Consider the following 16,899-nt stretch of genomic DNA (forward strand, 5'->3'; position numbering starts at 1 on the left):
CCGAACATGGTCAGTTTCAGGTTGCCTGCAGTCTTCAGTTAGCCCGATCTCGCATACAGCCCTGGTGTTGGCTCTTTCCTTTCGCAACCAGTGTTACTTCTGCAATTCATCCTCAACTTCATTCCCAATTAAGTGACCATTTTGCCTCAGAGGTCTTAGAAATCTGAAAGGTGTCATAAATGTAGGACAAGGCTGAGGTGATCACAAGTAATACAGCTGTAAAGCTGGAGTTTCCATGAGGTGATCCACTATTGGGCCAGGACTGTAATTGGGTATTTCGTCACTTGCTGGTAAACCGCAACAGACAATTTCTATTACAAAATCAAGCATTATCGCCTCGCTGGAAATCGCAAGACTGTGCTGCCTTTAGAATCGAGTTACCTGGGGGCTTGTCTGACCGCTAAAAAGGGCAAGGCCAGTAACAGATGGTGACCAAGCCAATTCTAAGACGTGTAAAGGAATGTGCCACAGGCGCAGAGCGATCGCTTCATCCTGGAGATCCCAGATGCGTCTGTGGTACAGCACAGCACACTCTCCAATCAAATATTCATGACCCCGTTTCCATGACAACACTACAAAATGGCCCTCTCGTCTGGTGTACGATATTAAAAAAAAACAGCCTGCCTTGTCCGACCTTGATGCTTTTAGGCTGTCCAGTCATAATTTAGTAGTTTGAAAGTTGAGGAGAAGATATTGGATGACAGCGAAGCACAGAGATTTCAGGAGACACAGGCAACAGCCCACATCAGTTTTTTAATGGTTTATTGATTTGTATGCAGGATTACAGATGTGCCTTAGCATTAACCTGCTTCGGCTGAGGTAATTATAGCCTGGCCACGAGAAACAGAAAATCACAGCCTCCCCCATGCACCATGCAAAGAGAGCTGGATTCACACTCGGGTTGGAGTGTGGCTGAGGGCAGCAGGCTGGAAGAGATCCTTGGATCACCCAAACAAGCTGGATGGAGCGAATGGCTTCCTCTTGTTTGGAACCTTTCACGTGTTCTGCTGAGCTGGGGGGCAAGCTTCCTAAACACCATCAGACTGCCAGAAGAATGGCAAGTAAGCCTCTTAGGTGCACGGAGCTGCCAGACACAGGCCCGGCGCCCGGTATGTGGTTGCGACTGGGTGATCTCTGTGTCAGCGCCGCTCGTTTTAACAGGAGGGGACTGCCTGTGAGGGTCTGCACCCTCTCCGCTGCGGCGGATTAGTCTGCTGCTTTCCGGGACAGACCGGAGAAGCCATCGCCGCTCTTAATGTCAGGGCAAATCGGCCCCCCTTCGATGAAGGCGAAATGTCAGCTGCTGCGACGGCGGTCTGGCGGGAGACCTTTTCTATCTCGCCGAGCCCGACAGCTTTCAGGCCCAAATGTGAAACCAGCCCGGCTCTCGGGAGCTCTCCGCCAGGCCCGGCCGCCGGTAATGAACGAGAGCACTTCAGCTGCCACTCCGGTCTCTCCGGCACAATATATATGGAAATCAGCCTGATTTAAGGGCAGTTTTATCTCAATAGGCCCCTGGCCCTTCGTGCTGAGGAACGCTCGAGCCTCCGAGAGCAGGCAGGCCTCTAGTTGTCTTTAATAAATCAGCCCGCAGACGTGGACAATGTATCATTTTTTATTATTACTGTAATCGCGTGGCATCGGCACAGCAATTAGCATCACATCACCGCCGTGCGGATTGATCCCATCGACCTGTCGGCTGCCGCTGATTTAAAAGCGAGATAAACACCAGAGATATCAGTGGCATCCCGCCAATTAAAATCCCAAAATGACGCTGATGAGAGGTTTCCATTAGCCTGCTTGAGCCGACCGATCGGAGGGCGGGCTGTGGCTCGGGCCGGCTCTCAGATTTGTGATGGCGATCAGTGTGCATAACTTCGAACAACCGCAGCGCAGTTCTCATGGCCTGCAGGGCTGAGGGGCTCATTGGCAGTTAGACAGCTGCTGATGGCTGGACTACTCTTGCCAGCCCTGCCTGTACACCTGGCCAGTGGGGGAATCGGGGTACCTGGTGTTGGGGCAGCACCTCACAGAAGTTGAGCCTAAGGCTGAGTTCACTATGTGCCTCCAGACGGGGGCACTGCGCCCCAACTATCCTGCTGCCCTAGGAAACTTGGGAGTGTGCTCTTTAATTCAGTATTTTATTTATTTATTCAGTATTTAATTCAGCAGGATGTCACCCAGTGTCACACCACCGCCATGTGCTGCTATACTTCCAAGCTCTCGGATTCTGCTGTGCCTTTTCTGGGCACCTTGGGTGGAAATCGCAACGAGGGAACCAGGCCTCCCGAGAGAGGCGGGGGGGGGCAAAGCAGAAGAGGTTCTGGAAGCCGGTTCCAGCTGCTGCTGGCGCCGCATCTCCTCCTGCTTGTTTGCAGCCATGTGTGAGCGCAGGGCCTGCGCTCCCGAAGCCCAGCCTCTGTGGTGCTGTCACCGGTGAACACCGCGCCTGCCTGGGGACTGAACGAAACAGGCCCGCGCAACGAGCGCCGAGCCTGCCCCTCGACAGCCTGACAGCTCACAGAGGAAACCCAAGCAGCCTCTCGCCTCCCAGCTCCAGCTGTAGGGGAGCCAGCCAGCCTTTGCAGGGATAGAGTTAAGACCAGGCGGGGGGCCCCTAGTGACTGAGAGCCTGTATTGTGCTGTACTGATTGCGCCTGCCAATCAATTGGAAGGTCTTCAGCCATGCTGATGCCAGAAACAAAGCCAGTTTCTCTCAAGCGGTTGCGTGCCAGATCACAGCTCTGCCCCTGAGCCACTTATCTGTGCTTGTACAGTCGCTCGCTCTCCATCCATGTTAAGGGACAACTTCTGCAACAGCCTTCAGCAAAAACAACTGCAGCTGCATGGACTGTTTTTAGCTACAGCAGTGGGATGGAGCTAAGAATGATCAAGTCCCTTCAAGGGCAGAAATAACCCGTTTGCCTCTAAATATGGAAATGTGGCACTGTCTCCACCTGCTGGTAGGATAATAAAACTAAAGACCGGCAGTGCTTTGGGCTCATGACCAGGCCTGCCTCTGTACTCTAATGGTGAATACTTGTCTATATCCCCTCCTTCCCCAAAACATAAGTGCTGTACTGCAGTTTACTTCCCCAGCTCAGAGAAACAATAGTATTGTCTCTTTAAAGGGTTGTCTTGACACAAAGGGAGAGGAAGCATTTCTAAACCTCATGCCAAAAAATACCAAATTGTAAGAAAAGTTAAAAATGTTCCTGGAGTTAACATAAAAGTTTCCTTATGTGAAGTTTTGAAAAAACAAAAATGAAGTCCAAACTGAACATAAAGAATCACCCATGTCTCACACAGAATGTCACAACCTTTCTGAGCAACCCTAAGGACATGCCAGGACCCTCTTTATACCTTTGGACAAATGGGATTTAGAAAGCCCTTTGTCTGAAACAGTTTTAACACTTAACATTTCATCAAGATGTGAACCCTATGAGTTTACATCCCCTCCATTTCAGCAGAACTGAGGAAGCAGGACTGCGTTTCACTCCTGTTAAAGCCCATAAAATCAACTGTGCGAAGCCTTGGAGCCCGAACAGCCAACACCTCTCCTGTATGACCACAGCCAGAACAGATTGCAAATCTGCTCTCCTTTCTTTTCCTGTAAACAGTGAAGGGCAGGCGGCTCTAATTATAGAGCAGCTGGCACCCTCGCCTCACCTGGGGGAAAACTTCCCCCTCCACAATGTCACGGCACGGACAGCGAACACACTGCAGAGCTGACAGGGCAGCAGAGAGCCCTTGCACAGCTCTGCCACTTTAAAATGAGCGGCTGCACCACACAGAGGACGCATGCGCCGCAACAATCAAGCGCAACACAATAGTGGCAGTTTAACCGCATTTAATCAGTTCTTCATAAATATATTCTTTACAAAGCAATTCATAGCTACAAAATTCACAAATATATACAAGCCTTTTCAAGTGTAGTTGAACATATTAAAATAAAACTCTCTGGGATAGCCCTTAATGAGATTTATCCCACAATGGCAGAGAGCTTACTGTGGAAGAGGGTGGGGACCCTGCATTTAAAATCCCACTTGGGGATTTAGTGTGGAGCAACAGTCAAAGATCTGCATTATAAAATCAACACAAAAATAACTATTGTAGGACACTGTAAACACTCCTATATATTGAAAGAAATTCCTTCTACCTGAACTTACTATATACATGAGGCTATTACATGTAAACCAGGTTTTTCCATACTAAAAGAAATTACTAGATGCCTAGAACCCTTGCTTCACTAGGGTCTGTGAACACCTAAATGTTCTGAGCTGTGACAGCAGATGAGTGCTTCACCCCATCCGAAATTCAAGTTTGAGGTCTACAGCTGTTCTCTGAAGTTCTCATATCTCAAAGCATGCCAAGTCAAGGCTGATATATTTCGAAGATGAGGACTTGAGGAATGAGGTCGCGATGCAATGTTAGACCAGCACCAGGAAGAGCGAGCATGCACCACGACTGAGGATGCAGCACGGCCATCGTTAAAAGTCAGCATCCAGAGTGAAAGTGTTGTCCACGGTCTTGGACATGACCCCCATCTTCTGGTACTCTCCCACGCGCTTCTCGAAGAAGTTGGTCTTCCCCTCTAGAGAGATGTTCTCCATGAAGTCGAACGGGTTCTCCACTTTGAACAGCTGCAACACAGGGCCGACAGGTCGCTCAAGAGAAAATTCAACACGCTTTAGGATCCCCAAAAAAAACACTCATGACAAATGGGGAAGCATTTTTTGGCGGTTTTCACTAGAACTGCCCCCCCCGAATGCTGGGGTTCCTCCATCGCGACGAAGCGAGCTCTCACCTTGCTGAAGCCCAGCTCCAGCAGCAGTCGGTCTGCCACGAACTCGATGTAGCGCTTCATCAGCTCGCAGTTCATGCCGATGAGGTTGACGGGCAGCGCCTGCGTCAGGAACTCCTGCTCGATGGCCACGGCGTCCGCGACCACCTGCTTCACGCGCGCCTCCGAGGGCTTGTGCACCAGGTGGCGGAACATCAGGCAGGCGAAGTCACAGTGCAGCCCCTGGGAAGCAAACACACACACAAACACACCGTGTGAGCCATGGGCAGGGCGCCAGCAAACCTTCAGGAAGCGGAGCTCTCAGATCTGTGGTGGATGCTGTGCGCACCAAGAAGGAGCGCTTGAAACCAGTAGCCAAGCCCCCGGGAGATAACTGGACTTGGATAAGTACAAGTGGGGCTTGGAACAGGTAGTTCTGTATTCAGGCTGCAGCAGCCCATCAGTCCAGGCCTTAACTGGTGTGCACGGACTGCTCAATCCAGAGGGACGCCCTGGATGGACCAGTCCACCAGTCCACCACAGGACTGACCAGCATGGCTGGGGCAGCTCTCTCCAGGTACAGCAGCAGGGGCTCGAGCGTCTTGAAACTAGCCGCCCTGTTGGCACCCCAGGGGGAGGACTGGCCCCTCGCACCCCTCCGGCCCAGAACGAGCCTGCGACCCAGGAGAGCGCCCAGCGCCCGTGTCTGGAGCCCGCCAGGCCGGCGCCCCCTCACCTCGTCGCGGCTGATGAGCTCGTTGGAGAAGGTCAGCCCGGGCATGAGCCCCCGCTTCTTCAGCCAGAAGATGGAGGCGAAGGACCCCGAGAAGAAGATCCCCTCGACGGCGGCGAACGCCACCACACGCTCCCCTGCGGGAAGGACCGACCAGTTAGCGCGACGCCCGTCTCGGGGCCCCCCGGAGTCGGGGGAGTGGGCAGGGGCCCAGATCTCTGGCGGACAGCGGAGCCGGCAGGAGAACAGCCGAGCGCGCTCACCGAAAGTGGCGTGGCGATCGGCAATCCAGCGCATCGCCCAGTCCGCCTTCTTCCGCACGCAGGGCAGGGTCTCGACAGCGTTGAACAGGAACTCCCTGCAGAGGCCGAGAGAGAGAGAGCAGCCTGGGTTACAGGGCCACCCGCTCCTTCCCAGAGGGCCTGCAGCAGGACCGACATCGCAGCACCCTTCGGTACCTCCCCAGCGGCCCAATCAAAGCCACACCAATGAGCAGAACATCTCTATGTCAGGATAAAGAATTATCTCCATTCCCTCAGTGGGGCCCCAGCCATACCTCTCCGTGGGGTCCTTGATGTACGTGTCGATGAGCAGGCTGTACATCTCCGAGTGGATGTTCTCCATGGCGATCTGGAACCCGTAGAAACAGCGTGCCTCCGTCACCTGGACCTCCTGACTGAACCTCTCCACCTGAGCACAGCGGGGGAATCTCATTAGAGACGAGCACACACGCATCCAGCCAGAAACGCGTAAAGGCCCGCTTCCAATGGCAAGCAGGACCGCGAAGATTGGGAACGCGATTCGGGTATTTAAAACCCTTCCAGGACCGAAAGCCAGCCTCATGGGGATGCAAGAAAGGCCGAACGCCCTACACTACCTTGCAAGCCCGGCTCTAGCCTGTGGGACTCTACTGCCCTCTAGAGGTTCACGGCGAGAATTGCACCCACCAGATTCTCATTAACAATGCCGTCGCTCGCCGCAAAGAAGGCCAGGACATGCGAGATGAAGTACTTCTCTTCCTGCTTCAGGCTCTCCCAGTGCTGCAGGTCTTTGGACAGGTCGACCTGCAGAAGCACAAACAGGGAAATGAATCACACGTGAAGGAAGACCAAATCACCCCAGGTGCTGGGGATTACAGTATTCCAGGAACATGGGCACCCTCACAATGCTCCTCCCATGTACTGCATGTTCATAGATAAAGCTGGAACATACTTACTGTAAGATGAAATTTTAAGGTGTTGGTAGTGTTCACATTTCAATCAGGCGTTTATTGTAGTGGCAGGACTAGATTATGAACTACATTACTTAACAAAAAAAGCAGTTCGTGTTTGTTTCTCTTGTAATCGGAGACAGGCGTTGTATCGGATTCAATATCTCCCCCCCCCTCTGCAAAACTTTCCAGGATAACTACAGATACCGGCAGCTCCTGCGTGTTGGGTTGCGCCTCCGCTTCTCGCCACATGGCTGAAAAAGAGCCTGTTGTTTACAGCGGAACGGGTTTAGGGAGGTCTCTCGGCGTGTTTACTGTGTTTTCGGGATCAGAGTAATGTCATTTTCTTTACCGCCGCACCGCGGACCCCCCCCCCAGACAGCGCACACACACGCTGCATCTTTTGTCCTTACAGATGAATCGTTTCATGTGTGGATGATAGGAACAAGCACCGTAACGGAAGGGGGAAAGATTGTCATCCCCGCCTGCCAGGGACTCCTAGAAGGGAGCTCAACAGAGCTGGCAGCCCGGTGGGTGATCTCCTATCCCACCCCGAGGAGCAGGGAGCCCCTCTCTCAATAACAAAGCCATCTTATAAAGAAGCCGGTACCTCTTCCGCCGTCCAGAAGGAGGCCTCCGCCTTCTTGTACATCTGCCAGATGTCGTGGTACTGGATGGGGAAGATGACGAAGCGCCGCGGGTTCTCCCTGAGCAGGGGCTCGTCCTGCAGCCTCTCCAGCTGCTGCTGCTGCTGCGGGGACGGGACCGGGGTCAGACCCGTGCACAACGGCGGAGAGACGGTCTCTCTCTCCCCCTCCCCTTCTCAAAACAAGAGAGGGGGGGTATCGGATTACAGCCCGGCTGGGGCGGTCAACGCGCGAATTAACTCAAAGGGGGGTCGTCGAAAGGGCTGTAGGGACCCCTGAATGAATGTCGCAGTAATGAAAGAAAATTGAGTCATGAAAATTGCTGAGTCCAAGTGCGCTCCGAGCCGAGGCGCGCAACACAGTCCCGCCTCATTGCAGACAAAGGACAGGACGACTCCGGCAAGAACAACTATACAAAGGATCCGAAATCTACTTCGGTGCAACCTTTTTTTTTAAATTATTATTATTATTATTATTTTTTGCTTTGGATCGCCGTCAGTTTGTCTGCAGCCGAGATGAACGGGGAAATAATCGAAATGCGCTCAGGCCCACCTACCTCCTCTGCCGTTCCCGATTCGACCCCCGGTTTCTGCAACACAAGACGGGACAGCTCGTTACGGACCGTGGCCCAACGCAAGGCTTCGTCGCACACGAGCAATTTGTACTGCGGGTTCGCAGACGCCGGAGACGTATTTCTTACCGCTTCGTTTACTTCGGCTAAAATCCTGCGGGCGGCTTTGGAAGCCAGTACCCTGGTTTCGCTCAAGGAAGGCGGCTGTAAAGACATGCAACACCCACAGCAATCAGCATCTCGAGTGCAATAAAATACAAGTTGCATACAGAATGTAGAAAGACGTCAGTGTTCATACTACACACAAACTCTTACCGTGTTTTCATCGTTCATACGTTGTGCCGCATTTTCATTCTTGGGGGCCAGTGGAGTGCGGGTAGCTGTACTATAAGCGGAGAGCATGGTTATCTTTGTCCGATTTTTTTTTTAAAAAAGGCAAGCAAAAAATATCGATTTAAAATCTAAGACGCGGCGGTTTCAAAACTCGGAACTATGAAGTGCAACTTATTTATTTTTTTACAAAAAAAAAGCCTGCAGGAGAGTGAAGCTATTAAAAAAAGAAAGAAAGCGTGGATAAAATAAGGAAAAGACGAATTAAAAAAATCTAGCCAAGAACAGGCTTCAGCGCAGAGAAGAAAGCCGCTACAAAGTGAGTTTTTTAGGCGGAATTTGCAGTTTATGAAGTTTTGTCTTTAGCGCGCTTAACTCCTTCAGCCAATCAGCGAGGGAGACGTCACTTTGGCGGCGTGCGGCGCCCCTCCGGAAGGTCCAACCTTTTAAGGCAGCACTGACCAGTCCTTCATGATAAAGCGTGTAAAGTTTTTAAAACGTTTGAATTTACTGTCATAAAACATTCATATAAAATAAATGAAAACCACGATAAAATAATTAAGCTCCTGGAGTTACTAAAAAGGCCAAAACATTTTAAGCACCACTTTATACTCTTGCGGAAATGCGGCCAGACTACAGAGCCACCTTAAATATTTCGTGAATATTCAACGCTTAAGACAGACGGGGGGATTTAAATTTCTTCGGCTTTTTTGGAAAACTGGCGGGAGCATAAACGGAATTTCTATTATTTAAATATGATTTAAGAAAGTATAAGCCACTAATACGCTATATTTACCGATATAATTCGCTATTTTAAAACGAGCCACTATAAAATAGTTTAATTTATTAATCAAGTAAGTGTAAAGACTGCATGAATGAAATAAATGTAATCTTGGATCTAGGTTATATAAGTGATATAAACGCACATTTATCATATTTACAGGAGTGTGTAATTAAAGGGATGCCCACACACCTTATTTGTCATGTGAAATATGCTACTGAATTACACATATCGACAGCCTGCCGCCAAATAGTCACATTTATAAAGCCAGATTGATGAACCGGAGTCATAGCGACTCATCGTGTGATTCTGGTTACGAGAAACGACGTTTTGCTTTTGGCTTGTATTAATAAGATATACCCCGTCCTTTTCAACTCATTTTTAATCTTTGCTAGCCGATCAGGTGAGCAAAAACCGCGACATTAAAAAGGACGGAATACAGAAACAAACAGACAAAAAACAGTTTTTACACATTCTCTTCGGTTATTACTTTATTGTCCACAGCCATCTCTTCCCAGCTGCCCCCCATTACTTTGTAAAAGTTCACAAAAGCTCCGGGTTTCCCTCCAAAGACCATCTGCTCCTTCTCCCCGCCCACGGGACGTCTGCTCCACTGCCCCCCTTTCAGACGTGGGACTGGGGGGGCAGGAATGAGGCTGAACAACGCGCTGTTTTATAACCTTGCAGGGCCGGGGGTTGTCGTCTGCAGGACCCGTAATGAAAAAGACTGGAGTTCGGGTCGTTTTCAACTAAAAAAAAAACAACAACAACGAAGAACGCGATTTCGTGCTTTTAAAACTTTCGTGCTTTTCGAAACTTTTAAAGTGGACGCAGAGAGACTGTTGTTGTTGGTGGTGGTGTGCTGCAAATTGTTATTACTTTGGCAACACTCATTTATAGGTGTTCCCAACAAAGCCCTTTGCATTTGGCAGAGGAGGGAGATTAATGCGAGCACATATACAGATGTAGTGTACATGCACAGCCGAAAAAGGCTCCACAGCCGAAACGTTGTGTTTCCTTTCTTCTCTTTTCAGCAGGGAATAAACCTTTACTTGTTCCTTTGCAGCCTGCGCATGCTGACGCAGCTGCCCACTTTAACACCGACAAATGTACTGTAGTCCTTAATTATTTTGTCTTTTTTATATTAACTGTGTATTGGTCGGATTGAGACGAAATAATTTCTAGAACCCAGCATACTCTGAGATTCAAGATTTACATCCCCACGTTTCTTTCATCATAAAAAAACTTATACTAAATACTTAAAGTATTTTTTCATACAAAAGAACATCTCAACAATGTCACGATACCGGTCCAAAAACATTTCTAGAAACGAACCCCTGTTCCTACCGTTGCTAGAAAAAGCTACGTCTTTGTAATCAATCAGTTTGAGGCTAACAAAGCTAGCATATTGTAACGCGACGGTTTCGGCGAGGAGGGAGACAGAAATCCAGGCACTTGTTAATTAACTGAGAACACGGCGCTTTATGAACCGATTCGAAATTTAAGAAGTTTATTTTCTTTTCACAAATAAATACAGAGAATCACAAAATAGGAAGTTTTACATTAATATATATATACATACTCAAAACAGTATATATATGAACACATCTCATGACAAAGTAACAATGACATAGCAACAATTTATCGTGTTCGGGTGCAAATCCCGTTCTTTTCTTTTACATGATAACGTTTATCACAGATTCTTGAGGTACAGTCCTACGCCCTCTATTTTCCACATGTTCTCTGCTCCCTCCCTCCCTTCTCTCCACTGATCTCTGAGGTAACAGTTCTCTCGGGTGATGGACAGGGCCAGGCTACCTGCTGCCTTGACTGGGACCTCGGTGCCTCTGAACACCCCCATGTTTCCCCACTGTGCACCACGGCCCAGGTCCTGTCAAACACGTCACGCCTCCGGCAACCGCAACAGAGGGGAGAGAGAGACAAACACGCTACAACACACTGGGGTGGTAGGTGGGGTTGTAGGAGTCAATTCGGGTAGTTACACAGGTACAGTATACGGTGGTAATTGCGTACATGTATAAAAGGGGTGCAAAAGGAGGCGCAATGGGTCAGCTGCATTGGCCAGTGGCTCTCCTAGTGCCCTCTGGCCACCTCGACTCCCGTCCTGCCCCTCCCCGCGCACAACGCCAGGCGAGGGCGCTACAATATTATCAGGGGGCAGATAATTCCGTGTCTGTTACCTGGCAGAGGCGAGACCCTGGTTAAACTGATAAGGAACGGGGCACGTACGCATTGGTATAATGAACTGTAAGACGTTCTGGTTTCGTTTACGTTTCTGCGGAAACCCCACCCACCCCGCAGGTCTGATCACAGAACTGAATCTCAAATTTCCTGGGCGGCCTGGGAAGGAGAGGCAAGCTCGAGAGAGATCGGGAGTTTGGTATGTAGTCTGTAATTTAGTCCTCTAAAGCAAGTGGAAAGTAAAAATATCCTGGTGTTTCACCGCACGGATTTTCTCATTTTCATTTCAGGGCACACTGCGCCGCGAAATATTTTATCTGTAGTACTTCGCGTTAAGCAGAAACTGCATTATGAACAGATTTTAAGACAGGAAGCCTTGTCATATTCAGGTATAGATTTTGTGGACGATTGTCCTTCCTATTCCTTTCCCAGGGAATTAGGATTCGTGGTCCGGTCTGCAGTCCTCTTGAACGGGGCTTGTTTTCCTTCGAGAGCAGGTAGGCCCCCGAAACTCGATAATATGACTCAGCTGGATTCTGAGGATTGCAGTTCTTCAGACTCGGATAAGGAAGACGAAACTGAAACGCCCTCCGGGCCGACAGATCTGAAAGAGAGGACAGGGACTCGGGTAGGGTAAATGGCTCTTCTGTCGCCTGTCCTGCTCTGGCGATTGCCGCTTCCTCTAGTTTCTGACACCGACAGGAAGCTCATCAGTTCAGTGAAGAAGCGAGACTTTCCCGAAGGGTTCGCCTCCTTCGTCTCCTCTGCTTCCTCTTTCTCTGTACTGAATGTGGGCAGTTTCAAATGTTTTTTTTTTTGACAGGGCTGACAGGGCTATGCGTTTGAAACAGGTTTAACATTATTCATTTTTTTTTTTGCTTTTTATGTATGTGGATTGTATTTGCACAAAGGTCCGTGCAGTGTTCCTCATAACGGGGCATGCGCAGTGATGCCAGGCTCAGGGCTGGGCAGCTTGGTTTCTGTGCTTCTCTGCCCTGTCCCCCCCCTTCCCCCACTGCCTCTGATCTCTGTATGCCGCGAGTCCTGGACTTGGCTCTGTGTGTATTCACTTATTGTAGTTTTTTCGGGGCTCCTCCTGCCAAAGTCACCATCATGGCTCATGAGATTGCGTGGGGTGGTAGGTGGGGTTTCAGTACAGGAACACGTGCCCCCTGTGCTGACCTCTTGCGCAGAGGTCCTGGGTTCGAGCCCCCGTTCGCGCTCAGTGCCATGCAGAGAGCCAGTCTCAAAACCTGCTGGCCCTCTGCACTTCAGAAGAGACATCAAGCTGAGGCGCTGTTCTCATCGACTTTGCTGCAGTCAGTCGCTTGTTAATTTACTGACAGCCTAATTAACTGCCTCGCCTCTGGCGGTAGTTCGAGAGGCATGTCTGCTACATTCATAATCAGTCGGGCCGTTTATCTTTTTTTTCATTGCAGCTGATCCTGGGTCTCCTGAAGCCAAGAGCACAGAAGAACACCGTGCGATGACAATTCCCAGTAAGAGAAAGCTCAGTAACATCTGTTTTTAACGGACCCAGTAGAGGTGTATTCCCTGCTGAAAAGAGGAGAAAAGAAACACAACGTTTCGGCTGTGGAGCCTTCTTCAGGAGGATGTCACACCCGGGAATAAACCTTTACTGGTTCCTTTGCAGCCTACGCATGCTGACGCAGATAGCTGCTGAACTACTATCTGTTTTTAATGTCTGACGTAGTTTTCTGAATTCCTGGCCCAAAACAAGCACCGGGTGAACGCAGTGGTGCGGAGGGAGGTTAGGCAGGCTGAGGAGGAGAGCTGGCAGGGTGCAGCAGGCAGTGAAGAAGCAGGGTAGCTGGACACGTGGAAGGTGTAAGTGAGAGACCACTGACCTGGCTACATGGGAGAGCAACGGGTCAAACTTCTGCTTTGCTCAGTTTGTGCTCTGCCCACATTGACCAAGCCCCCCGTGCGAGGGCAGCAGGCCAGCCAGCCCGGAGCACGTGCTCTCTCCTCCTGCCGAGCAGGTCTGTCAGAGGGGAGAGTCAGGCGGCGACATGAGCAGATTTCATTTGAACAAATAACGCTGTATACAACACATCTTACAATGAGTACACACTCCAACACTAGCAATAAACCCCTACAAAGACGTTAACATTCTTAAAAGGATGATTGTCTGTTTTTAACCATTTCCCTGTGCAAGTGATTGTTGTGGCCGGATTTGCACGATAAGAGAGACCCTCCAAGACCTACCACTTGCTGTGGTCCGGGTCTGTTTTCCCTGTCCTGGCTCTGAAGCTGCAACATGGCCACATACTGACACAGCCGGTAACTGGACTAGAGACGGCAGAGAGGAAACCAGAGCCCTTGCTTCACCCACTTCAGAAAGGCAGCGTAGGCCAAGGGCACCTTGCAACAGTGAACGACAAGGAAGTGTGGGCTGACCATAAGAGGCAGAGGAGATAACGAGCACCAGACTTCGGCCAGACATCGTCCTGAGGTCTAGAGGCACAAAGCAGGGAGCCCTCATTGAATTGACAGTACCCTGGGAAGGACAGAGGACAGAGCCAGTGGCTGAGGTCAATAAGCAAGCAGAGGCAGCACCCAGATGGATCTGGATTAAAAAGAACGAGAGGGGGCAGCTGTAGGGAGATGGAGCTGAGGGGTGGTCCCGCTGGATTTTGCCCGAGAGGCCTTGTCAGAGGTTTATCAATGAGACACCGGTGAGGGTGGGAACCCACTTCAGACCCTGAAGAAGAACCCTGTCGGTTTTGCCAGTTGAGAGAGTAGAACTAAAAGGAACAGTAGCGATTGCGTTGCTTGGGGTTCTTGGAATGCAGAGTCCCGATAGTGATGATCCCATCGTATTTCAGATATTAAATTCTCTGGTGCCCTCGGGAACTTGATGGTGTTAATGAAAATATGCATTTAAAGATTAATGGGTACACATGGAGTTAGTCTAGAGTGCTATGAACATATCCTGCATTTCAGACTCAGATTACTGGTACAAATTCATTTTCCTTTTCTTCTGTCTCTTTCTCTTCAGAAACTGTTCTGCCCATAGTTGGTGGTGGAGGTAAGTGAAGTGCACTGCGCCTATTTTACAGTGATATAGAGAGAGGAAACTATATCAAACTGGCTAAAATCGTCCATAATGATGAGAGTTGTTTCAGTCCTTCAGTGGTAATGATGGTGACATGGCCTCCTGGTAAAAGCATTAGAGCAACCTGTACTGTACCTGTACTCCTAGATTAAGATTAGAGTGATGCAGAGACCAAGAGACCAGCTCCGAAAAATCTGAAAAGCTTTTTTTTAGAGTTTTTTAGAGTCAGGCAGGTCATTGTGATTTTGCATGCAGAAGCTCTGCAGGATTACATCTCTACGGTTGTAGACAGATGCTAACAATTGAGTAAAGCAGTCACTCTGGACGGGTGAATGCACTCCACTTAATGGAGACGTTGAAACACAGCTGAGCGACAGGATCTCGTGTCTGTGCGTTGTGGAAGTGGCTGTGCTGTGGGAGACAGCAGGGGGCGCTGTTAAAGCTGGTGTTCTGTGCCTTCCAGTGGCTTTGGTCACCCTGGCTCCCCTGGCTCTTGGGGCAGCGGGTTTCACCGCAGGCGGGATCGCAGCCGGGTCCATCGCAGCCAAGATGATGTCCGTCTCGGCCGTGCTGAGCGGCGGGGGCGTGGCCTCTGGCAGCCTTGTGGCCGTGCTTCAGTCAGCAGGTAGCGTGCCCGGGTTCTGTGCCTTTCCTCCCTTCCTGTCTCAGCACATTGGAAACGAGCGGCGTGATCCTGCACGCAGCCCCCGAGAGAAACCAAAGCCCAGATCCGGGCAAAACACAGAGCTGCCCGCCAGTCGGAGTACTTCCTGGCCTGAGAGGGGGGTCCCTAACCCCGGTGTCTGCAAGTTTACATTTCCACTCGGCTCTTGCTGACCTAAATCTGACCATTATTCGTGATTTAACAGTTCTTCTCAGAACTGCAAAGGCTGTAGCTTTAGGGAAAAGTACAGACACAGGGCTCCAAGGCCAGAGCTGGAGATCCCTGGCGTACACACTCACCAGTTGACACATCTTAGTCTTCTTTGTGCGTCTTGAGGCCGGATCAAAATGTCCTGAAAAGTGTCCACAAAGAGATTCAAATGATCACATTCACGATCAGCAGCATAGTGTGGGCCTGAGGGCACAGATGCATGTTTTAGAAAATGCATCGAGGATTTAACCTACAGTGCACTCTTTTATATAAAAGGGGTTTGTGGGTCTGGAACCAGCTTCCCAGCAATTTAATTGGAAGACAGTTCCCGGGGAGTTTTAGGAACATGAGTGGATGAGATCCTGGGATCAATTAGCTGGCAGTAACGAATGAGAAAAATGGGCCAGGTATTCCTGATATTGTAGTGTTATTCTCCAGTTGCAGACTTTCTGTAACATGTGCCCTGGGACAGGACCTGCTCCCTGCCCTCCACAGAGGCCCCTCCCCTTCCTGCCCTCCACAGAGGCCCCTCCCCTTCCTGTGGGGGCATGGCTGCAGCTGGCTCACCGGCTCAACTCTTGTGTGTGTTTTGCAGGTGCTGCAGGACTGTCTGGTACTGCCACTGCTGTCATTGGTGGAATCGGCTCGGTGTCCGGATACGCGCTCACTAAATTGTTTGGCAGATAGAAGGGGTGCTTTGCAGACATCAGTGCTGGATTCTCTGAAATAATAATCGCACACAATCCTGAAGAAATACCATTACTTATAATTGCCATCCTGTGACTGGAAATCAAATAACATTAAAATAGAAAGTTGCAAATGTACTTGTGGCACTTGATCTTTTCTAACAGAGCTACTCGGGCTGGTTTTCACACATCCTGATTAGCCCTAATCGGACTGATAGACTGACTTACCGGGACTTCATGTTAATACAGACAAACTGTTCTAGGACTATGTCGGATTGGGGTCTGTGATCTGCGCTTCATAAATCCGTATTATAAGATACAATCAATTATGTTTTCTCTTTCAATTTAGACTAAAATACTCATAAAGAGCATGCATTGTATACACATATGAGTACAAAGGCAATGTTCCTTCCTCCTTCAATAAAACTGATTTGGCATTGTAAGTGCGAATGCTATTGCATGCAGTATTTTCAGAATACTGCTTTCACTGCAGAATGTCATTTGATATAAAACAGAGGGGTTAAAGAATGGCATCCCATGCATCTCCAGCCTTTCTGGACTGCTGTGTATTTGCATACCGACTGGCACCAAGACATCACTGCCTAGTGTGAAACGAACTTGCCAAGAGGGCATTTTTGTCTTGGATAAGTGCTGGAATATAGGAGTTCATCAGTTGATATTTTGTTTTTACATTTTTAATGCTCAATAGTATAAATGTGGTTTAGGACCAATCTGGACAAAGTGGAATTGTTTAAAAAAAAAAAATGTCTGACTCGGAAACGGGCAGTGGGAACAGGGCTAGCTCTCTCCGGTTTCTGCCACACTCCCACGTGTCTGGAGATCCCTGCGTCCCCTGCTGCTGTAGACGGGTGCCTGGGGTGACGTGGGAAGGTCATATCGGTGGAGCAGTGGTGCTGAGCAGCAGGTAGTCGAAGCTTTCGTCGGTGGAAAGGGATTTTGTGTGGGCCGTGGGGTGCCAGAGTCACGTCATCCACTGCCAGGC

General features: G+C 49.7%; 2 protein-coding genes across 6 annotated transcripts; one reads left to right on the plus strand and one right to left on the minus strand.

The window, feature by feature from the left end:
* Nucleotides 1–3,833: 3,833 nt before the first annotated feature.
* On the minus strand, nucleotides 3,834–8,609 carry LOC148649617 (ribonucleoside-diphosphate reductase subunit M2-like). 3 transcript variants are annotated; one of them, XM_088602535.1, is made up of 10 exons: nucleotides 8,260–8,609; nucleotides 8,074–8,148; nucleotides 7,930–7,962; nucleotides 7,337–7,474; nucleotides 6,464–6,580; nucleotides 6,073–6,206; nucleotides 5,780–5,874; nucleotides 5,520–5,653; nucleotides 4,808–5,026; nucleotides 3,834–4,643 (listed from the first exon to the last, which is right to left on the minus strand). In XM_088602535.1, exons 1-10 carry the CDS (start codon nucleotides 8,344–8,346, stop codon nucleotides 4,491–4,493), a joined length of 1,185 nt encoding a protein of 394 aa, XP_088458661.1. In that variant the 5' UTR covers nucleotides 8,347–8,609; the 3' UTR covers nucleotides 3,834–4,490. The 3 variants fall into 3 exon arrangements, with proteins under 3 accessions (XP_088458661.1, XP_088458660.1, XP_088458662.1); XM_088602534.1 differs by having other exon boundaries at nucleotides 7,337–7,477; XM_088602536.1 differs by lacking the exon at nucleotides 7,930–7,962 and having other exon boundaries at nucleotides 7,337–7,477.
* A 2,688-nt stretch (nucleotides 8,610–11,297) lies between these two features.
* Nucleotides 11,298–16,034, plus strand: LOC148649618 (uncharacterized). 3 transcript variants are annotated; one of them, XM_088602546.1, is made up of 6 exons: nucleotides 11,298–11,456; nucleotides 11,690–11,754; nucleotides 12,697–12,756; nucleotides 14,280–14,309; nucleotides 14,800–14,961; nucleotides 15,806–16,034. In XM_088602546.1, the coding sequence occupies exons 1-6, from the start codon at nucleotides 11,317–11,319 to the stop codon at nucleotides 15,895–15,897; spliced, it is 549 nt and encodes a 182-aa protein (XP_088458672.1). In that variant the 5' UTR covers nucleotides 11,298–11,316; the 3' UTR covers nucleotides 15,898–16,034. The 3 variants fall into 3 exon arrangements, with proteins under 3 accessions (XP_088458672.1, XP_088458673.1, XP_088458674.1); XM_088602547.1 differs by lacking the exon at nucleotides 11,690–11,754 and having other exon boundaries at nucleotides 11,317–11,456; XM_088602548.1 differs by lacking the exons at nucleotides 11,298–11,456; nucleotides 11,690–11,754 and adding an exon at nucleotides 11,779–11,885.
* The last annotated feature ends 865 nt before the right edge of the window (nucleotides 16,035–16,899 follow it).

Source organism: Lepisosteus platostomus, chromosome 13 (genome assembly GCF_059453375.1).
Source record: "Lepisosteus platostomus isolate fLepPlt1 chromosome 13, fLepPlt1.hap1, whole genome shotgun sequence".
NCBI classification, from domain to species: domain Eukaryota; kingdom Metazoa; phylum Chordata; class Actinopteri; order Semionotiformes; family Lepisosteidae; genus Lepisosteus; species Lepisosteus platostomus.